Raw genomic sequence first — 22,296 nt, 5'->3', positions numbered from 1 at the left:
ACACTGAAGTGGCTCACTATTCACGTGATCACGACGAAGTATCAAGGTGCGAATGTTTTCAATCTCCATCTATTCTGCTTTACAGTGTATACTCATGATTGTTAAAATATGATGGCAAACTCAAAAGCGACTTCAACATGACGTTGGGATTGTGACACTGCTGGGGAAATCCTCATCTACACCTCGCAACATATCCAGAACTTGGGTTTCACTGCAAGTTCTTCGCGGGGCCTGCCTCGATAACCCTGCCACTATCTAGGCGGATTAGATAATCCGCATCCTTGACGGCCTCGAGCCGGTGGGCGATGGTGATGACGGTGCTCTGGCGCAGCTCATCCCTCAGAACATCCTGTATGGCGAGCGCCGTCTTCTTGTCGATCGAGGCCGTGGCCTCGTCCAGCACGACGACAGCGCTGCGGCGCAGCACGGCGCGGCCAATGCCGACGAGCTGCCGCTGGCCCTGGCTGAGGTTCTTGCCGCCGCCGTCGACGTGCGACGTCAACGACCAGCCGGGGCCGAGGATGCGGTGCAGCACCGCGACGCACTCGGGGTCTGAGTGCTCCTCGAGCGGGTCAAGGTTCTGCCGCAAGGTCCCGGGGAAGAGCACCGGGTCCTGTGCCACGAAACTGATACGCTGGCGCCAAGTGTGTACGTTCACCTTGGATATGTCCATGGTGCCGACCTTTATGTTGCCCTTCTCTGGCCGCAGGGTGGCCAGTAGGGCCAGGGCCAGGGTGCTCTTGCCAGAGCCTGTTCTCCCCAGGACCGCGCAAGTAGACCCGCCTGGAATAGAGAAGGTCACATCTGATAGTGAGGGCTCGAGATGCGGCGCATACTTCATGGTCACGGAGTCGAACTGTATATCGTCTCCGTGTGAGGGCCAAGATGCCGGCGGGTCGATATGTCCGCTTGGCTCTTCTTCCAGTTCGAGGAGCTCGATGACACGTTCGACCGAGACAAAATCCATCTGCAGCTGTCCGTATACCTTACATAAGGAGTGTGTTGCGTCGACAAACTGCGCGGCTGTTGTCAGCACGAAAGCAGTCAACCCGGAGCTTAGACCATTGTAGAGTGCAATCATCGTGAGCACGAAGGTCGAGAAAGCCGAGAGAGAGTCGAAACGGTACATCAACCAGGACTGAAGCGACCAATAGAAATGGTCCTTTTGCTGGAAAGCATCGGTCACCACGATGTTCCGGTTCTGGAAATTGGGCTGTGCCTTGAATGCTCGAATTGTTGCCAACCCATCTAACAAGATTCCAAAGTTTGACATTAGAGGACTCAGTGATACCATTTCCAGGCGACGGAGACTCTGCGACGTAGGCAAAAACATCATAAAGACATAGACGAAGGCGGCTGTCATTAGCAGAGCAAAGATGAAAAACACGGGCGTCACGAATGCAATGATAACCATTGCACTGACCCATGTCAGGAAGAAAAATGCCATATTCTGCAACGGTGATATAATCCCACCGTCAAGCATACCAATGTCCGAAGTCAAACGGTTCATCAACCGCCCGATCGGGGTGACGTCGTAAAAGCGGAACGTCGCGTTGCTGACCCGTGTAATGACCTTTACAAACAGGTTCTTGGCAGCGATATAGAGAATAAGCAGCAGGAAACACTGGCAGATGGCGAATAGCAGTGTCATCACCAGTGCTATGCCGAGGTACCAAAGCAACCACGGGCCAACGTTTTGATCAGGTGGCGGTAGATTATCGAAGAGGTGATCGACAATGGAGCGTGTCTGATTTGAGGCTACTTCTCCAGTAACAGTCAATGTCTTCTGTGCGAGATAGGCTATGTGCCGGCCTGTCTCAGTGTGCTGTTTGGGGTAGCCCTCGGAAAATGCCTTGACGAACCAGCCGCTGAAGATACGAGCACCTCTGAAAATGGAGAATGCGACGATGAGCACGGCCCACCATCTCAGCATGCCTGCTCTGATGTAGGTCCAGTATACCGAGAGGACCACGCCTCCCGTCTTGCGGTGCTCCTCTTCGATAAACTTGTCTGGCACGGCAGCTTCATCTGGCTTTGAATCTGCCTCTGAATCTTGTTGGGCATCAAGTTGTTTGGCCGTTTCAGACAGTACCGCGATCTGACGTGGTATTTCTTCGGGATTCAATACGTGTGCTTTGCCACCATCAATCTCAACAACTTGGTCAGCTAGATGCATCACCAAATCGACACGATGGGTGACAAGTATGACTGTGCGTCCCTCAACCAGTTTTCCGCGGAAGAGCTTCTGGACGATAGACTCAGCAGTGTTGTGATCCAGTGGCGCCAAGGGGTCGTCAAGTAGAAGAATGCGAGATTGACTGTACACGGCGCGGGCCAGGGCGACGCGAGCCTTTTGGCCTCCTGAAAGTCCTATACCGTTTTCTCCGACGAAAGCAAGGTCACCACCTTCAAAGTTGGCCAGATCTGGGGTCAGGGCACAGGCGTCTATAACCTGGCGGTACCGGACGGGATCGTAAGGTGCGGAAAAGAGAATATTTTCTCTAATACTCATATGTTGTAGCCAGGGCGACTGGGCGCAGTAGCCTATCATCTCATCTGGACGGGTGCAGTCACCGTGTCGGCGGTCAAGCTCCCCAAGAATCGCTTGCAAAAGGGCGCTTTTCCCAGACCCTACCTTGCCGCAGACAACGGTAAGTCCGGTCGAGAAGTTTAGATTCAGGTCGTTTAGAACAGGACTGTGAGTCCCTGGCCAAGCCAGAGAAGCGTCTTTGAACTCGATGTCCGTAATTGCTTCGCTTAAGCAGCCCTCTTCCTTATCAGGCTCCTTCATAAAAGTTTCAAGCCGATCTATAGCCACGGAGGCATTTAGGACAACCAGGATGAGATCGGGGAGCTCTTTCAAGCTAGTCTCAAGCATGTTGAATAGCTGAAGTACTGGAAAAGCGATTTCCACCGAAAGTGGCCTGCCGGCGATATAGGTGTAGGCGAAGAAGCTAACAACCGGGAAGAGCATTCCGGCTGAAATGTTGATAGTCCCTATAGCGGCGGTCCATAGTCCAGTAATCACCTTCATGTGGAGCTCACGGTTTCTTGCCGTCATGATTTTGTCGAGCCATTTGCCTTGCCAGTCATACCACCTCAAGTGCCGAATAGCCTCGACGAATTGCGAGGTTGCTTGGAGACGGTTGTCCGTTGCTGCTCTTCGAAGGCGCTCTCGGGACAGAAGCCCTTTAACCGTGGCAGCATTGAGCAACTGTATGAAGACTACCCATGCTACACCGAGCAAGCATGGCCAACCCAAAAACTGCCATACCAAAAAGAGAGACAGCGCAAATTGCAAAGGTTTGGTAATGAGGTTTGGGAATTCCCAGAACCGCTGGGCCACCTCATAGCAGTCGTTCCTCATCAGATTCAAAATTTTACCCATCGTAGCCGGAGGTTTCGCGTTGTCAACAACTTGCTTAGGACGACCCTTCCGTATTTTCAACCATACAAGGAGTCGAGCCAGTTTGCCTTCTTTTGGCTTACCGCCGTTCAGCGAGTTCCCGTTGACATGAGCCGGGTCTTTTTCACCGGGCATGAACCCCTGGGATTTCCTGGTCAAGGTTTTGGCGTAGATGGTCGTGATCATCTCACCGCGAGAGCGCTCATAAGCCCGGCGACAGTACCAAAGGCTGAAAACAGCGGATTGGCACGCGACAAGTCGTACGATCAGAATAGCAATAGCGAAGAAGACGGACTCGCCCCGAGTGTCCCCCTTTTTCTCAATGGAGGCTATCAAAGCTTTTAGCAGGAGCGGACCTGCCAAATTTGCTGCTGTCTCCAGGATGCCTAGTGAAGTGGTGATGATAAGATCTAGGCCGTTCGCAAGCATGAGCCTCCATATAAGCGAGCCCTGGAGATCTCTGAATAACACGTGCAGGCGGCTGTGCTGAAACTCGTATGGCAGTAGCCACACATCTTCGTCATTGAGCTTCTTGCTAGAACCCGCTCTCATCAAGGGAGCCATCCACGATACAGTCATGAACTGCCACAGAGATAATCTGTCTTCGGGGCTGCGGAGTTCATGGGTTGCTGCATCATGCGGTCCAGCAATCCCGTCTGTCGGTAAGTCGGGATCTCTCATGGGCATCGAAAGAATAATAGTGATTGCACCAAAAGCGACACAAAGTTGTCCAATGTGTAGTATGTTGACTTCCTGGGAAGTATTATAGGTCGCATATAGGTGGAAGATAATGCCAAGACCAGCGCCGCCGAGTATAGTCAGTACCGTCTTCGGCGTTTTGCGCGGCCGGTCGATAAGTAGGATGAGCGCAGTGATTACCCATGGCACAAGGTCAAGCCAGACCCATAGTGTTTTCGGGGTAGCTATCGCGGAGACTATAGCCAGGGCCAATCCGCCGATTGAAAATAGTACGAGTCCGATAGTCGGCCAAGACCACTGCTTCAACCGGTGAGGCCCTTGCTCACTTTCCTCCTGAGCAAAGCTGCTGCACCACTGGGGTGCTTTGGGAAGTAGCAGACGCAGTAAGAAGATGAAAAGGAGGGCTCCAGACAGAGCCGCTTGGGCTATTGAGCTGTATCTACCGTCCATATCGTGCGGGAGGAACAGTCCAGGATGCGAGCCTGGGACAGCAAGATGATGGGGAGAGTAGGGCTCCCCAAGAAAGCGTTGTGCTTCTTCATATTGGCTGTAGTAGAAAGACCGCATAACCGTAACGGAGATAGGTATATGATTGAGGTAGAGAAGGGTCCTCAGTCGGTAGCCATTGGCACCAAAAAGTTAGTTTCAATGCCCCGACCAAAAGTGTGCAAAGCAAAGTAGTTAGTTCATGTAACGTTCAGAGAAGATTTGGGGGCAGAGCCTAGGAAGGTTAACCGTTGACCTGTCCAGAGTGGAGAACGATCTTCGCTGGTGAACTCCATCCATCCAGTCTGCCCTCTGCCTGGCCGGCCCTGGTGCGGCACCGTGCGCCTCACCGCTGCAGACATCACTTGCAGAAGCCGTGCATTTGGCCGTGGTGAGGGAATCGTTTCCGCGCTGGAAGATGCCTTTTTTTTGTTCTGTTGGTTGTCTCTCCTGCAAGTGCAGCCCTATCAATGGCTCGCGAGATGTGCTGGCACTGATAGGCTGGGCGTGCGTCCTCGGAGGTGTCAAGCGAGCCCGTCGGAGGTTTTTAACACGAGAAGCACCCCGTCGGCAGGCTACAGGACAGTGGATCACCTGCCCTTTGCGTGACCATGCCACTCAAATATTCGCCATGTTGGGCGAGGCTATAATGCATTGTAACAGAGAATGCGTTTTACTGCTGCGCTCTGCTTGCTGGCAGCCGCAATGGGCAACCCCAGATACTATCCCGGCCCAGCGGCTAGCAGCAGGTTGGACGTGCCGTCGCTTAGATGGCATTGCATGGGCTGAACCTCTGGACGTGCATCGGGTACGGGTTCCCTGAAACGGTTGACAGCACAATGTCTCGCAGCCTGCATGCGGATGCAGATACTCTTTCGACGACTGCTACGATACGCTCAATGACGAGGCGACACTAATTTTGCCAAACTCTAATATCGAGTCTCGATGTCCATATGCGAAAAAAAATATATCCCCAAGGGAATGGTACCCGGCGCACAGCCCGCATTATGTTAATTAGCTATGTTCGTCATTCCTAGTAATACGTACAACCCTATTCCGAGGTATCAATCCGAGTACGCCGCTCCCTAGAAACATAGTGTGCCCATGACTTAGATGGGCTCCCCGATGCAAGCCAACATCAACCGCTCGTAATCCCCACTCGTTTCGCCCTTGATCCGTTTGGCCAAGGACGTCTTATATCGGTGTTGGAATGCGCCCTTGATATTCGCGATATCAGTGCGGTCCCAATGGTACTTGACGATGCGGCCGACGAGGAGATGGTCCTTGGTACCCAGTCCCGCCATAGCATCTTCTAGCATGGCCGCCGCATGCATATATTTATCAGCGGCGTGGTTGAGCTGATATAATAGTGCATCCTTCATGTGACCATTGAACTCCTGACGCTATGTTAGCACCAAGCTATTGCACATGAGATCAGTGAACTTACCTTGCGGATTACCTCTGCGAGGCTCTTTCCAAACTTTTGTTGATAGGCATGGGCAATGGCGCGTATCTGGTTGTCGTTGCGTGAACTGAGAATGGAGCAGAAAATCATCTCGTGAGTGCCAATCTTGCCCTCGCCGGCACGGTAGAGGTCCATGACGTCTCGGTCAATATCATGAGGAATGACGGGTGCGTTGTCCTCGGCACGGGTTGCACCGAGAACAATCACAAAATGCTGCTCCGTCTTCATGCTCAGGTCCCCCTTTACATCGTCCTCGAGTGACCTGCCAAACGTCTGCTGGTACTTGCTCTTGATAGCTCGCATATCTGCATTTGACCGACTGAGCAAGACGTCGTTCATGACTTTCTCCTTGGTTCCTGGTCCACTCATGGCGTTGTATAGGGAGTGGCAGTCGTGCAGCAACGGGCCCTGAATCAGTGCTACGAGGCCCTTTTCGAACCAACCTCGCGTCTCTGAAATCACATCCTTCTCTAGGCTGCGACTGAAGTTGCGGAAGTATGTGGACTTGAGGGCCTCGATCTGCAGCGGATCCTTGTTGGCGAGAACACGGATGAGAGTCTTTTCGTCTGTGCCGAAGCCTTTCATCGCACTTCGAAGGGCCTGCGCGTCAGGACTGGCGTCCCACTGAATGATCTGCGGAGGGCCGTATCCGAGACTTGGTTGCGTAGGAGGTCCGGCGTAGTGTGGCACAGGTGCAGCGTAGCCGCCTTGGGGGGCACCATCTAGTGAACGAAGTATATTAGCATCCGACTTATCACAACGGGTCCGGCTTGGAACGGGCCATGGTTGCTTACAGTGACCCTGCGGAGGGGGAGGTCCTGGGGGAGGGGCGCCATATGGCGGCTGAGGTGAGTGCCCGCCGTAAGGCTGGGCCGGCGGTGGATAGTGTCCGCCCTGTGGAGGATACGGGCTGCCATGCGGGGGAGGCGGCTGCCCGTAGGCGCCGTGCTGCGGTGGCGGGGGATAATGCCCGCCCGGAGGAGGGTACTGTTGCGGCGGTGGTGGATGGCCGTATGCGCCGTGCGGACCCGGCGGGGGAGGTTGGCCGTAAGCATACTGCTGAGGAGGCGGGCCACCCGGGGGAGGACCGTAGCCCTGCTGCCCGTAGTTGGGGTACTGGTTGTACGACATCAAGATGTGTCTGTGGGTTGGTAGGTCTGTTGATCTGTAGATTCTGAAGGAATGCGAGGGGAGGAAAGAGAAGATGGCCCAGGAGACCTGCAGGGACGTGGGAGTTTGTTGTTGTAAGTCGGTAGCACAAAGCAAGGAGCGGGTCGGGAGGATAGACGGCGGATGGCAATATTTCAAATGCTCACGGCGAGAGAGAAATAGAGAGAGATCGAGAGAGAGTGTGTGTGTGTGGTCTACGCAGCTTGCACGCCACCCAAGGAGGCTGTGACCAGCTTCTTATGGGTGTGACTGGCGCCTTGTGCGATGGTCGCGGTAGCTAGCACCATTTGCGCATAGAATACCAACAGCCCACCTGTTCACAGCTACGGTGCCGCGGTAGCTTAGTGGCGGAGCAGCCTTGGATGCTGTCAGACTTTCAACGTCATCCCAGAAGAATTGCTCCACAAATCGGGCAGCGCCTGCGAGCCGTGTATCCGTGATGGCGGCCAGCAACTCCCGTCCGCTGCAGGAAGTAGAGATTGGTGTGACTGGTCTACTTTCCCGTGGGTCTAGACGAGTGACAAGCTATACTGCGATGCCTTCAGGTGCCACACGGTTATACTCAGGCTCTAATGTTTCGAAACAAGAGTTGGTCCTTGCAAACCCGGGATCGACCAAACATGCATTTCACACCCTTGCCCGTCCGAACTACTTGAACAGATGCGGGCAGCAACAGCAGCAGCTCCGCGGGGCCAGCACCCCCCAAGCCCCATAAGCCACAGCGAGTGACGTGCTTCCAGCGCCGCGAGGGTGGCACAGGCATGAACAGAGCTACTTGGATACCTGGGCGATTAGGTTAGTCAAGTACTCCGTAGTCCAGATCCAAAGATGACATGCATCATGTATGTACTTGGCTATCCCCATAGAATACCTTCCCTCTCCAGCTATCATGAGCATGATCTGTAGTTACTGATGTAGCCGAACAACGACCAACTCAAGAACGACCATGGGTCGCAGCAAGCCGCAACCCCGCGGGGCATTGGCCCATTGGTAGGAGTGGAGGCAGCCCAACGGCCGAGATTAGCTCAGACACAGCCTCGAATGCCTATTTCTTCTAGAAACCGGGATGGTCTTTGTTAACAACCAGGAGCTCCCAGCACAAGGCGTTCATTTCAAGGCTGCGCAAAATCGACATGTCTACATGTCACAGCATCAAGAATGCTTTGAATTACCAGCATTCTGCGACGACGCAATAAGTGCCGGCAATAGGTCTTCGAGTCGGAACGACATACTGTAACTTAAACCTAGACCACAGGGGCCTCTCCAAGTCGGCAAGGTACACACACACAGTTGGCAGAGCCGGGGGCGATGGAACCTAGAAGAGCGCTAGTGCAAGGTACCTGAGTACTTGCTCTGCGGCGCTTTCCAGAATCGGCAACTTTGGTGGCTGGAATACGATCCGAGCCAATCGGCAGGCAGCACTGGGAGCTTATTCCAGGGGACCAAAGCGCTACCAGCCACCTGAGATATGAACACCACCAACTCCATCACATTCCCACTCGTGCGCCGAGTCACCAGCCTTCTGAATATCGTCAACTTCCCCAGATGGCTCCAATACAATAAAACCAAGTCTGCTAGTACGGTAGGTCTATCCGTTTCCCCTTCTCTTGCTCATCCTGCAGATCCACAAAGACAAGTCCAGTCTGCAAGGTTCGTCGCATCTTCACCTGGCATCTTGAGCCTCTCTCCTGTCAAGATGCGGTCCCAACTTCCCGTCCCGCTTCTGTTTGCTTTTGCATCCCTCTGTTCTTATACGGCGGCGTTGCCTTTGCTCGCCGCTCGGGAAGCCCCTGTCGAACCTCTCGTAGCAAGAGCCTCCTATTCGGTAGTGCCGATTGATGGTAGCGGGGGCGATGGAGATTCCGCGTCCGGAAAGCCCCCAGCTACCACCGTCGTCGAGACCGTCGTCGCATCGGCCACACCAGCAACGAAGACCATAATTGAGACTTCGCCGCCAGTGACAGAGCACAAAACCGCAACCGTCGTGGTCACCACCACCCCAACCACGAACGTCATCTCTACGATCTCGATTATTGATATCCAGCCCACTACTGCGACTGCCACAGTCACAAGCATCTCCCCGGCGACGTCTATAACATCGACAGCACCATCCGTACCAACGACTATTTCGACAAGTGTTTCGACGTCTTGCACTAGCACTTCATCAGTTGCCAGTGCGACGCATTCCACTCTCACCACATCACCCTCGTTACCAGCTACGAGGAGTACTTCGCTCCAGACTCAGAGCACACCTAGTGCCACCGCCATCTCAAGCAGTAGCACTACCCCTACATCATATGTTACGACTTCATATCCGCAACCAAGCACAAGTTCAACGACCTACGATGATGGATTTTACCACACGACTTATCCTGCTTGGAACGGAACGAACCTCCGCAGGCACATTCGCAACCAGTAGGCAACGGATGGGTTGTTATACCATGTATAAACAGGCCATGTGACCATGTGCGCTGCTGGTACAGCGTTCTGAAGTATGATGCCGAGGAAGAATCCTCGATGATTAATGTAATATCACGGTTAAATGTATAGAATGACCACGAGATTAGAAGGGTGCCGCCTCTCAGACAGGTGGTAAGAACACAAGTTGAACACAGGCCCCTAATTCTGGATAGATATCATGAATAATAAGCCAATGAACCCACGCCTTAGCTTACTTGACAGAACAAAGACGTTCACAATGATACTAGCACTGAACTTGCCAATCTCGACCTCAGCTAGCAGCGCCTCGAGGGGAACAAAGCGCTTTGATCTTTTATATAATCCTAGTCCGAAGTCAAAACTATAACGCTTCCAGCGTCCAGCACAGAGCGTTCGCTCAAGAGCTCGGCACTTACGTCGTATATCACATGAGTGGCCTCGTCCTGAACGGAGCTTAGCACCGAAGATTTGGAACGACTTGAGCCCCCCTGATCATGGCCTTGGCCTCCACTCTCATGTCGGCCTTCGTCCAACCGAACCAAGCACGTACGCTGTTACCCAGAGCTGAACACACTTCTGGCGCTCTCATCGCTATGATCTGTATCTTGATATTCGTCTTGCTGGGTGGCGCTGTTGGCTTTATATTGCTGAGGCGATTCTTCCACTCTAAGCGGAAAGAGCTTCCTAGGACATTTGTTGGGGATCAAGCTACTTGAAGGAGTCCAGACATGTCAAATTGAGTCAAGGAAGAGCTTGTGTTAAGATGCGGCCATGACAGCTATCAATGTTTGATGCTCTGGTGAAGATGAAGGAGCAAGGACAGATTCTATGGGCATCTGATTGTCACTAGCATGGCCTATTCTGAATTGCAATATTCAGTATTTAGCACCTCGTTGATCCCAGTAACTACTTCGTGAACTGAAACCTGTCAATCGTCTTCCCATAGCTTTCCCCGAGCTCCGGCAGTGAAACAACCATCATCATAATCAAAGATTCGAAAGCCAGATCCGGTTGTGTCCACAGTCGCCCATGAAGTCGGTGCAGTCCGCTAGGACGCCGTTCTCGCCATTCTTCATGCAGTTGGCCATGAGCGGGCTCGCGAGCCGGTCGGCCAGCCACGAGGTTGTGCAGAGGGTCTCCAGGTCGCCCTTCTGGCAGATCTTGGCGATGCACGTGCCGTGGGTGTAGCCGCGGCACTCGTCCTTCGTGAGGTACAGGTCGGCGTTGAGGCTTCGGATGGAGTCGATGACGGCCTGGCAGTCGTCGGCATTGGTCTTTGATTCCTGTCGAGATTACCCGTCAGCGGAATGCATATCTGCTACGAGAATTGGGAGCCAACCCACCGCGTAGCAGGTATAGCTAAGCATGCTGGCCGCCATGGACAGGGAACTGTTCGAGCCAGGCTCTTCGGAAAGGACAATGACTTCGTCCCCGCGGCCGCCAGTAGTAGCGGATTGGGAGGGTAGGGGCTCTGAGCGGACGACAGTTGAGGTGGTGAAGCTGCTGGTGACAATGTCTGCCACAGACTGGTTGTAAGACAGCGCAGTTGCAAAGTTGGCCAAGGCCGCAGTGAAGCAGGCGATTAGAAGCAGTTGCATTTTATCGGACATTCGAGTCTGATATCTGGCTTGAGTCCAGTAGGTTTTGTGAGGTTGCCTCGTGAACGGGCTGTGTGGGCGATGTTGCTCAAACAACAGCAGAACCCAGACTGCAGACGGTATGCACGAAGTTGCTTTACAGGCAAGTAAAAGGAACTCTCTTCCGCTAGCTAAATAGGTCCAAATACCTGAGTAAATTCAATTTGACACAAAATTCACTTGATACATATAGGCTGTAGGTTAGTATCGCTGCAAATCTGCAAATTCTGCACCATTAACCTTTGTAACAAACCCCTCTCCGCCAGCAGATTTTCAGATAGCAAGCCGTTGTTGGCAGATGAATTTAAGAGACCCCTGAAAATTTTTGACCCAAGTGAGATTATAATTACCACCGCGTACGCCTCCTGAAAATTTTATGAGCTTGCATAACACAGCCAAGCGGCGAGCTCAACCAACATGCTTCTCGAGACGGATGGTCTGTTACTCACGGGGTTAGAATCCACTCGAATCACTCCCTCGATGGCTTACGCGTGGATGCGAGCTTGAGAACCTAGTCAATACTGGGTCTTTTGTCTTCAAAGCTGCCCGTTCCGTGCTCTCAAATAGCTCTGAAATATTTAGAGTTGTATTATACTGGAATTTGGACTCAATTGACAACCATTCAACGAATTATTCGTAGTACTGGCCAAAATCGCCTTCGGTGTAGCAATATCTATGTAGCGGATACTAGTCAGACCAAGCTTAATGGTGGTAGAACCGTCTGCACTCCGGTTTGTTGGCCATGTCTCCCAAACACTGTCGTATATGCGGAGCACATGCCGATCCAATGCAACAAGTGACTTTTGAGTTGCACGCTGGATGCCCATTGAGGTTCGCGCTATCATCATGCGGGAAAGTGTAGGCTGCCGCCTGGCAGGGGCGGAAGAAATCCGTCGCAACCGCGGCGGTCTCGTCAAACCTCAATGGATTACGACAGTATCCCTCACCACGATCCTTTTCCTAAGGAAGAATCAGCATTGAAACTTTGCATTGCGGTGAACTAACGTGGGAGAACTTACAGGACAGCGACTTTCTTGTAGAAGATCCCAGCTACAGCCAGCCAGAACCTCACCAGCGCACGAACACGTCATAGGTACCGAGAACCCATCACTATCCCTTGTCAACAACTTGATACCAGAAGTTGGATGCCTGATTTGAGTACTTACACCATACTGATATCGAAATCTAGCTTCAACTCACCCTCTTGGTGTAAATAGCTGCCCTCGAGGAGCGTCTCGGTGTTTCCAGTGAGCGGGTAATTGGCATCGATAACCGACATCTTGCCATGGTAGCCTGCCGGGACACCAAACCTGACCTCTTCACCCACTTCTATCCTACGGTCCGGGTTGTCCTGGTAGACTACCGACTCCTCATTGGGAACATCGTGACCGGGGGGGAGATGTATAACTCCTGGCGCACATCTGTTCATAGTGCTCTGCGTACACCCCTCGGTGTGTCTTGTTGTAACGGCAGCGGTGTGGTTGTTCACAACTGTGAAGACCACTATGCTGCCTTCCGCTGTTGCCTGCGGGTTCCATGTGCGCCTTGTGGATGTTTGGGTGCTGGGAGGAGAGGTGTCGGCCGCTGGGGACTGTTGTGATTGTAGTGCAGCGCTGTCAGACACCCAAACCAGTTTGGGAACTCCGAATAGAGCGACGAGGACAGCAGAAAACATGACCAGAACTGAACACCCAATGTCCTGCGTTGTCCACTTGAATTTTGGGCCAAATAAGTCTGGGCAAATGCTTTTGATCTGTCACGTAGGTGGTGATACCGAAAAAGTAAGGCGTAGAGATGACGCTACTATGTGTGTCACGCCGTGGAAACCTTTTCTTTTCGTTTCTCCTTCCGAGAAGTGTGAGAACCTGTATTTATCACAAGAGAGGACCAAATTGTATTATTCCACGTCTTGCAAAAATTGCACAAAATTGTGCCAGGAGACGACTTCATGCGAGCGGTGGTATGAGAATATTATTAAGCTTCACAGTCAGACCGAGACCGTTGCCGTGGACTAGAATGGTCTGAGAAAAAACGAGAAAGCTTATACCTTTTTGCTTTTGCTTATGTGCGAACAGTCTGGTTATGGAACATCAAGTGATTAAACTCTACATCAATTTTCTAGTCCAGAAAACAAAATATCCGATGTAGTAGGCCATTCAACTTTTGAGTAGGTGCCAGAACTACATTCTGAATATATGAGCACTGCTTCAACTTGTACACGATGCGCTCGACAAGAAGAAATCTCTATTCTATATTAGCTGTGCACACTTTTATATCTGGGCCTGGACAGGAGAGAGAGCTGGACATGTACTGTTGGGTATGTCAATTTGTCTACTGCATGCGTGAGTGGGCAAAGACGTTCCTCGCTTTTCTAACGCCAATGTAAGTTTGCAAATTTCCATGCTTGCGTTCAAGAGAGGTGGTCAAACTGATTACCAGTAGGTTAGGTAGATAAGGCAGTCACTGTGCAGTGCCTGGTTCAGGTCCCTATTGCCCCCCCCCCCCCCCCCCCCCCCCCTTGCTCAGGTGGGCCGCCAGAAACTGCTGCCAGAGGCCGGCAGAGGCGCGGACCTGGCCAATGATGCAGCTAGAGGGTTAGGCAGACCCGCTAATGATATCACCAGCGCAAGCGCATCCGGCAGCCTGGTCCGGTCAATTTGGCTGGCTGCTTGTCTGTCAACCTCCAACTCCAGCCTCGGTCTGGCGAGCAGCGCCCGACGATACCACAACCGACAGCCTGCACCTCGATCGGCCAACACTCTGGCCCTCAGCGGCTGCGTCCAGCATTCCTTATTCTGGAGTATCATCTAGGAGTAGCATCTACCTCGAGATACCGGGCGAGGAAAGACACCCCACATCGCCCCAACACCTGCCACCCACGTCATGTCGGTGTCTTCGTCGCAGCTTGCGCCCCATGGCCTTGCCGCCGCCGACAACGACGACGACGCCGCCGCAGCGCCCGCTCCCACCATAGCCGACAATCGCAACGACAGCTCATCCGACGACGACAATACGCGCCGGTGCTTTATTTGCCTCGTGGACGAGCCCGCCGAGAGCCTGCCCGCCGACTGGGCCACCCCGTGCACATGTACCCTTGAAGGGCATCAGTCCTGTTTGCTCACCTGGGTTGCCGACCTGGAGATGCAAGGGAAGGCTGTGACTTGCCCGCTTTGCAAGAGCTCGATTGGCGTTGTCGACCGTTGGGATCCTGCCGTACAGTTGAGCGATGCTGTCACCAACCAGCTCTCTGGGCTATCGCCATGGGTGCTGTTGACCTTTGGTCTGAGCGGCGCCGCCATGGGCAGTGCCTTTTACGGAGTGCATGCACTTGACGTCTTTGCCGGACCGGAAGCAGTTCAACGCTTCCTCTACCTGAGGCCCGAATCAGAGGGCTACTTGGATATGTTCCTGGCGAAAATGAAGGCGACAGCCCCATCACTTGTACCCTGGGATGTATCTACGGTGAAACAGATGCTGGCAAGGAACGATGGCCCCGTCGACGTCAATGCCCCCATCGATGTCATACACTTCTTGAGCCTCACTCTTGTAGCTCCCGCTCTAATACTCAACCGCATGAGCTTGAGCGAGACGGTTATGATTCCATCATCGCTCACGGTAAGTCATATCACGCAGATGGCGAGCAGTCCCTGTCGCGGTACTGACACTATGTAGTATGCCATGTTTTTCAGTGACCACAGGACCGACATGTTTGATTGGCCCCCGTCGCCGCAGAAAGTCCTCGCCGCTTTCCCCGTCGTCAAGGCAGTCTACTTCCAGCTCTATCGAGCTGCCGCAAGGAGACTCGACAAAAAGCTCGCTGCTGTGGCGACCCAGCCGCGTAATCTGCAAGGAGAGACTCCTGAGCAGGCAGCTCTCCGACAAGAGGCAGCCGGCGAGCCCCAGCCTGACGCTGCGGCAGACCATATTATCGACATACAGCTAGACTTCAACATTCGAGACGACGACGATGATGCTATCCCGGGAGACCGGCCCCAGAACGACGCTGCGCCGGTGAGGCCGAATCGCGCAGCTGGCGGGTTTGGATCGCTCTTCAACTACATAGCTGGCGCCCTCATGTGGCCAACGGTTTCGTACGGTGCCGGCAGTGTGTTGCGCTGGGCGCTGCCGGCCTCCTGGGTGAACAGACCTGCCTCAGGCCCTGTGACCGGCTTGTTACAAGAGCGATGGGGACGTAGTCTGGTTGGAGGCTGTCTGTTCGTCGTCTTGAAGGACGCGTTCTTCCTGTATGTCAAGTGGCGAAAGACCATCAACAGACCCTACCGGAGAATAAGAAATGTAGATAGGAGGCCCAGACAGGGATGACGCAGGGGATTCAGTGACGTGATACATGGCGAAGGCGTTTTGGGTAGGGCATGGACAGGGCGGCAGCCACGCACGTTGCAACGTGGTTTTCGGTTATGGTTAGCTAACTGACTCATCTCATCGATGAATGATACTGAAGCTTGACTCTTCTCTGGTCGCACCCTCTTTCGGCCTTCCAACGCGCTGTGGCCAATGCCACTCGTTTTTCAATCTGATGAGGTGAGATTCAGCATGCTGCCGTGATATCATCACCGGGTCTTGCGTGTGATCGAAGACGCACACCGTCGGAACGAAAGTGCCGATTTCTCCCCGATTCTGCCTCTGCTTATCGGCAGGCACTGCACGTATTGAGCCTCCACCAACATGACATGCAATTTTTTTTTTTTTTTTTGGCAGGGGATCATTGGGGTTGGTTACCAGTCCTACTGCATCACCAACATGCATGTTCGATTTATGCCTGGCGCGGTGAAACGTCTGCTTCCTAACCTCTCTAGTTTGGGATCTCACATTTCCTGCCTTTGCAAGCGTCAACACTCTATAAGCAGAGAAGTAGGTACTAGGTGTCATGGAAGATGTGAATTCAGCACCCAGGCTTTACTGTGTAGAGGTCCCCCACAACTAACCGTGTGTCCCCACACCGCCTCTACCAAGGTTTACCGAATTTCTGGATCGTAGAAGGCGGGAGCTCCACTGTCTTGTTCACCCGCAGGATCCTGCAGTAGGCATGCAAGTTGGACGCCAAAGCTGGTCCGCACATACATCCACGCTGGGCTCAAAGGGTCACGCGTACATGCATTCCCAGTGCCGTATGAGGCTGACGAAGGGGATACTGGGGCATGCGTACCTTATGCTCGTGCTCATGGGCCCTTGAACATGTACAACGCACATCTCCTACGCCGCTCAATCGGAATCTGATGAGTTGTGCTGTACCGTAGCTAGCACTGGTCTCACCGCCACGTGTCGAGGGCTGCCTCAACAATTCCACTTATCAAGAAGCTTGATGACAGGGAACAAGGCGTCCGCGCGGTAATTCATGCAGCAAACCCGGGTCGCACCTATCGGGGGTCATGGGTTACACAGCCTGATTGCTTCTGACGAACCGCCTGACCGTCCTCCGATGGGCGAGCGCAAACTGCTATACTCGAGGCGATATGGTAACGCATCGCATATCCCAGGTCTTCCCGACTGGCCAGATGCGAGCGGCCCCTACAGATCCAAAACCTTTTGGCCCTGGAACCCTGTCTACGCATTCGTTCCGTGCCAGCACGCCGATACCTATGCCAATCGCCATACCGCGCGCGCGGCCTTGATTCAAACCTCCAGGCAGAAGAGACACAGTACAAAATCCAAGACACGCATCAAGTAACACTAATGCATAAATGTAGGCACCGGCGAGGCCAGCAACGCGGCAACTTTCACAATCCAAATGCCGGGACATGATATGACAACCTCCAAAGCACATACGGACTGCGCCTGAAGTGTCGTTGCCGTGCCTCGACATGGCTGTCGACTCATCCAAGCACGTCCCCATCTGGAAATAGAAACCGCTGCCGATCGAGGATCCTGACGAATAGGACACAAAGGTTCCTGGCTGTCAAATGCAAGACCCAGGGACCAGGCATCCATTGAACTCAAAAGTCTTGGCGACCCTTCAATAGTCGACGCAAGAGCCGGGGTTTAGTGGATTCCCAACGGCAGGCATTTCCAACAGGAACTGTCTATTCGAACCACACCGCGGCCCCGTGGGCCACCTTGTGCGTCCGGGGCCGGTGTTGGGGACGGTGAGGGCTTCCCTTCCACAGCGACTCGGCGCCACGGGTCCCCTTTTGCAACACTTTCGGGAGCAATGATACGTTGTGTCCAGCGCCCTGGCGCTCCGGGTCACACGAGCTGTGTAAGCCGACACGGCTGGCCTAAGTTAGTGTGAGAATTAGCCCTGTCCAGTCCAACAAAACGGTTGTGCGTGAAGTTAGCCCGGCGTGGCGATCTGTGGCAGGCTAGGAAGGAAAAAAAAAAGTGGCTACCTCTGAAATGTCGGGGAGGTCATGCGGTCCATGTGCCCAGCTCGTAATCAGTCCCAGCGGGTTTTGCAAGCTTCAAAGCGAGCAATGAGCCTCTCAAAACTAGGCTTCACCCCCCCTTGATTGTCCTGCTTGTCATTCCCTATTGCCCGCCTCGCCTCGGTCCCCGTCGAGGCTGATTTTCAGGTGTTGGACTGTGGTTGCCCCCCTTCTTCAGCTGCCACCCCCATAGCAGAGCCTCAGCTGCACTGCTTACTATACGCCTCCATAAGAACCAACACTGCTGGCAGCCTGGAGTAGACGGCCAATAAGACGGAGAGACCTGACTGCCTATCCAGTTGCCCAGGTGGTCAGCCTTGTGCTTTTCTTACCCCATAGACCGTTTCCCCGGAAGCCCCGGGCTTTTCGAAGTGGACTTATGACTATGAGACCAAGAAGTAAGTGATGCCTAGTATCATTACTCAACCTTATTTTCTTACTTGCCGACGACCCAATCCATGGTGGATGCAACTCCATCTTCGACCCTCCATCTTCCCCCATCAATCACTTTCATACATACCAAGGCATGAACAAGTCATCGGTTTGTCCTGGTGCAACTGATGCTCGGTCGGTCCGCCCACCTTGTCCGCCCCCCTTCATAGCAAAAGACTGGGATAGAGAAGGCATATGGGGACTTTTGGAATGCGACTTCCTCATGACATGTCCGCACAATCGCGCCCTGATATGACACTTTGCCCTTTCCTCTTGACTCCCATTCAACCTCGAGGCTGCCTCTAAGATGAACACATTCACATAATCGTCACGCCCATTCTGCTTTTGAGACCCGTCCTTCTTCCTTGTTTCCGCACCGACACATACACCGGTGCTGCTAGCCGTCCTCCGAGACACGCATGCATTCACCTCACTCACTGTTGTTTCTGTGACAAGAAGTACTTCTGTCTCTCGTTTCTCCCGGAATCATCAAATCTGACTTCTGAAAACCCCAGGTGTAAACATCTAAGACCCCTTCTCACTCCCACGCGCGTCACTCTCACTGCGCTTGCAAGAGACTGCTATCTCGCAGACGTCGCTGGTCGGTTTACTAGAGACCTCCTTATGCCTTGCGGCTGAGAATTGTCGTAATGGCGTATTCCGAGCCAGACTGGCTGCTTGTTAGCCTCCACTACGTCTATCCTGCAGCAGTATTTCTGTACTTTGCTACCGCCTACGCCATCGCGGCTTGCACTCTCCAGACGGCCTCCACGGCTGTGAAGACCAAGCACGGCCGGCCCAAGATCATCACATGTCTTCTCTTGGCCTTCTTACTCTCCTATCTCGTCCAGCTCGCCGAGAAGCTCATCGAGGGTGCGCTGAGCCTAGAGTGGCCCTCAGAAGACACCGTGGTTGGCCTACTATCATGCATGCTGGTGTTCGGTATCGAGCAAAGCACTCTCGGCAACGCAGTTGATGTGGTATGGTATCCTTTCTATGGATCATGGCTCATAGGTGTGGTTTTGGAACCTGTGCTTGCCGTGCTTTCCATCCTCCAACGCTGCCGCGGTCGTCGTATCGAGGTCTCTGAGATCGCCAACTCAACGGTTTTCTTGTGGATCGACGTGGCAATCTTCATTACCCGATATCTCATCCTGCTGGCAGTGATCCTGGTCTTCTTCCTCTGGCGCGAGAAGAACGAGCTAGAGGGTGCCGACGATGAAACAAGTCCACTGCTGCCAAAACCGGATCAGACTGCAGCCAACGGAAATGGGACTGATAGTGGTTACGGAACTCGCGAAAACTCGGCAAACAACACAGATGCGACCAACTCGCCCAGCGACCCTGAATCGCCTTGGGAGCGCCGCCAGCGTCTAGCACGTGAGCAAATGGAGAAACGACTGAAGAGCGAGGGAAGTTGGATTGCTTATGCGAAAGGTTTCTTGATCTTCTTCCCGTATGTTTGGCCGGTGCATAACCGTCGGCTCCAATTGTATGCCGCCCTCGTTGGAGTGTGTCTCATCACAGGCAACGCGTTGAACGTCCTTATACCGAGACAGATGGGCATCGTCCTCGATTCCCTCAGCGGTGACGCGAAAGGCCTCAACCCTTGGATCCAGGTTCTCATCTTCGCTGCTTTGAGACTTGCAGCATCCGAAGCCGGCATTCACCTCCTCCGCCAGATGTTCTGGCTCCCGGTCGAATTCTACTCACAAGAAGCACTGTCGGTCGCCGCTTACAACCATGTGATGAACCTATCAGCAGACTTCCACGATTCTAAGAGCTCGTCGGATCTGATTGTTGCCATATCGCATGGAACTTCGATCTCCCGGATGCTTGAGTCGATTTGCTTCGAGGCTTTGCCAATGATGATCGACCTTGTGGTTGCCTTCATTTACCTGTCCGTCAAGTTTGGTCCCTATGAAGGGTTCATCACGATAGCAACTGGGATTGCCTTCGTCCAGGCCGCCACTTACTTGATCGCACGTTTCAAAGAGAAAAGAAAGCAGATGGTCAAGACCTTCTTTGAAGAGCACTATGTGCGACAGGCTGGTATTCAAGGGTGGCACACGGTTAGCGCTTTCAATCAGATTCCGTACGAGGAAAGTCGCTACCAGACTGCTGTCAGGTCGGAGATCTCAGCCTATAAAGGGCTCTACTCTGGTTACTTGATTGGTCATGCATTCCAGTACTTGATACTACTTTGTGGACTAATTGCTGGGGCCTTCTTGGCTGTCCATCAGGTCACGCACGGCCAGCGCACGCCTGGAGACTTTGTGATGCTATTGACCTACTGGGGCCAGCTGACATCACCTCTTCGCTTCTTCTCGAATCTTGGCAAGAGCATCAGCCAAGATCTCGTCTATGCCGAAAGACTCCTGGGAGTCATGTTGACAAAGCCGACTATCGTGAATAAACCCGATGCGAAACCCTTGGACCTCAAGGGCGGCGAGATTACGTTCCGTGACGTCAGTTTCAGCTACGACAAGAAGAAGGACATCTTGAAGGGCGTGAACTTGACGGTGCCTTCAGGCAAGACTGCAGCGTTTGTGGGAGCAACCGGTGCCGGAAAGTCTACTATCCTGAAGCTTCTAGACCGCTTCTACGACGTCTCGGAAGGGTGCATTGGGATCGACGGGCAAGATATTCGAGACGTTCAGATATCTAGTCTCCGCCAGAGCATTGGAATTGTGCCCCAAGCACCAATTCTCTTCGACGATACGATCATGTCGAACATCAGGTACGCCCGACTTACTGCCTCGGATGAGGAAGTACATGAGGCTTGCAAGGCTGCCGCTATTCATGACCATATCATGGGCTTCAGCGATGGCTACCAAACTCGAGTAGGTGAGAGAGGAGTCAAGATCTCGGGCGGAGAATTGCAGCGCATTGCGATTGCCCGAGCCATTTTGAAACGACCGGAGGTTGTCCTCCTTGACGAAGCGACCAGCTCCGTGGATACAGAGACCGAACAGAAGATCCAGGAGGGGCTTCGTGTGCTTTGCGAGGCCAGGACAACATTTATTGTGGCACACCGACTGTCGACTGTTATGAACGCGGACGTCATATTTGTTGTGTCCGATGGTGAGATCGTTGAGCAAGGTAGCCATGAAGAACTTCTCGAGAAGAAGGGAAAGTACTCTGAGCTGTGGTCAAAGCAGATTTTTGTGAAGCCCAAGGAGGATAAGGGCCTTCTTGTCACTAACGACATTATCAACGAGCCACCAAGAACTCAGACTCAGACTCAGACTCAAGAGACTTCTGAGAATGCTAACGCCAAAGATGGAAATGCGGATGCGGCCAGCGAACCCACGAAAACGCAGGCTACGAAACTGAATCGCCCAGTCACGACACCCAAATTGGTAACTTCTTCTTTAGCAGCTAATGAACAGAGTGTGAAGACACCGAGTGGCCATCAGAAAGAGGTAGATCAGTCAAAAAAATCCTAAATGATTTTTTTGACTGACACTAACCTCTTTCATAGGGTTCAAGGCTGAATCCTGGTGCCCCGGTGTTTACACCTCGTTCTGCCGCTGCTGACCAACGGACTACAGACGAGACATTGCAGGAGTGCCAACAACCTACAGCCAAGACTGATGCCAGAGCCTCACCAACCAGAAATACCTGGGCTGATGAAGTTGAGGTGGGAGTCCATTTTCCACCCATGCCCAAGTCTGGGATGAATACCACCAAGGAAAACACCAAGCCAGTAGACCAGAGTCCGAGAAAGACCCCCCTTGCGGCCGGCTATCGTCGCTTTGAGCCACAAGACAGTTCACGTTCTGTTTCTGATCCAGTTCCATCAACGCCTGAGAAGAGAGTTTCCAACCAGCAAAATGACTCGGTTGATCAGCATACGGAACAAAGTGTTGGCGAGGCTTTGCAGCCAAGAACAAGGGGGAAGCGCACTACGTCTCGCGGTAGAGGCGGGAACTCACGTGGTCGTGGTGGTCGACAACCTGGCAGCCGTGGACGAGGTGGTGGTCGCAGTGCATCAGGTCCCTCCCACCAAGCACCCGCGTAGGTCACAGCCTTTACGATCATCGTACGCGTACTTAGATTTCGTAATTTGGAACACTCACACAGTGCGGCATTCTTCTTCACTTTGCTCATCACGTTGACTTTTTGGTGCATCCGTTCAGCGGGCTCTTCATATTTCATAGGGATCGGGAAAATGGC

General features: G+C 53.2%; 7 protein-coding genes across 7 annotated transcripts; 3 read left to right on the top strand and 4 right to left on the bottom strand.

The window, feature by feature from the left end:
* Window positions 1–208: 208 nt before the first annotated feature.
* JN550_007811 (uncharacterized protein) lies at window positions 209–4,555 on the bottom strand (the record flags this gene model as incomplete). The annotated part of the gene is made up of 1 exon (XM_049319703.1): window positions 209–4,555. One exon carries the CDS (start codon window positions 4,553–4,555, stop codon window positions 209–211), a length of 4,347 nt encoding a protein of 1,448 aa, XP_049170167.1.
* A 1,145-nt stretch (window positions 4,556–5,700) lies between these two features.
* Window positions 5,701–7,187, bottom strand: JN550_007810 (uncharacterized protein; the record flags this gene model as incomplete). Its single annotated transcript, XM_049319702.1, has 3 exons — window positions 5,701–5,988; window positions 6,039–6,778; window positions 6,851–7,187. 3 exons carry the CDS (start codon window positions 7,185–7,187, stop codon window positions 5,701–5,703), a joined length of 1,365 nt encoding a protein of 454 aa, XP_049170166.1.
* A 1,735-nt stretch (window positions 7,188–8,922) lies between these two features.
* JN550_007809 (uncharacterized protein) lies at window positions 8,923–9,645 on the top strand (the record flags this gene model as incomplete). The annotated part of the gene is made up of 1 exon (XM_049319701.1): window positions 8,923–9,645. One exon carries the CDS (start codon window positions 8,923–8,925, stop codon window positions 9,643–9,645), a length of 723 nt encoding a protein of 240 aa, XP_049170165.1.
* A 1,006-nt stretch (window positions 9,646–10,651) lies between these two features.
* Window positions 10,652–11,263, bottom strand: JN550_007808 (uncharacterized protein; the record flags this gene model as incomplete). Its single annotated transcript, XM_049319699.1, has 2 exons — window positions 10,652–10,948; window positions 11,009–11,263. The coding sequence occupies 2 exons, from the start codon at window positions 11,261–11,263 to the stop codon at window positions 10,652–10,654; spliced, it is 552 nt and encodes a 183-aa protein (XP_049170164.1).
* Window positions 11,264–12,004: 741 nt separating this feature from the next.
* Window positions 12,005–12,977, bottom strand: JN550_007807 (uncharacterized protein; the record flags this gene model as incomplete). Its single annotated transcript, XM_049319698.1, has 3 exons — window positions 12,005–12,262; window positions 12,322–12,412; window positions 12,469–12,977. 3 exons carry the CDS (start codon window positions 12,975–12,977, stop codon window positions 12,005–12,007), a joined length of 858 nt encoding a protein of 285 aa, XP_049170163.1.
* A 936-nt stretch (window positions 12,978–13,913) lies between these two features.
* On the top strand, window positions 13,914–15,625 carry JN550_007806 (uncharacterized protein; the record flags this gene model as incomplete). Its single annotated transcript, XM_049319697.1, has 3 exons — window positions 13,914–14,187; window positions 14,277–14,917; window positions 14,975–15,625. 3 exons carry the CDS (start codon window positions 13,914–13,916, stop codon window positions 15,623–15,625), a joined length of 1,566 nt encoding a protein of 521 aa, XP_049170162.1.
* Window positions 15,626–18,767: 3,142 nt separating this feature from the next.
* JN550_007805 (uncharacterized protein) lies at window positions 18,768–22,141 on the top strand (the record flags this gene model as incomplete). Its single annotated transcript, XM_049319696.1, has 2 exons — window positions 18,768–21,542; window positions 21,602–22,141. The coding sequence occupies 2 exons, from the start codon at window positions 18,768–18,770 to the stop codon at window positions 22,139–22,141; spliced, it is 3,315 nt and encodes a 1,104-aa protein (XP_049170161.1).
* Between the last annotated feature and the right edge of the window lie 155 nt (window positions 22,142–22,296).

Source organism: Neoarthrinium moseri, assembly GCF_022829205.1.
Source record: "Neoarthrinium moseri strain CBS 164.80 chromosome Unknown scaffold31_Wmoseri_CBS_16480, whole genome shotgun sequence".
Taxonomy (NCBI): Eukaryota; Fungi; Ascomycota; class Sordariomycetes; order Amphisphaeriales; family Apiosporaceae; genus Neoarthrinium; species Neoarthrinium moseri.
This window is presented reverse-complemented; position numbering and strand designations above follow the sequence as displayed.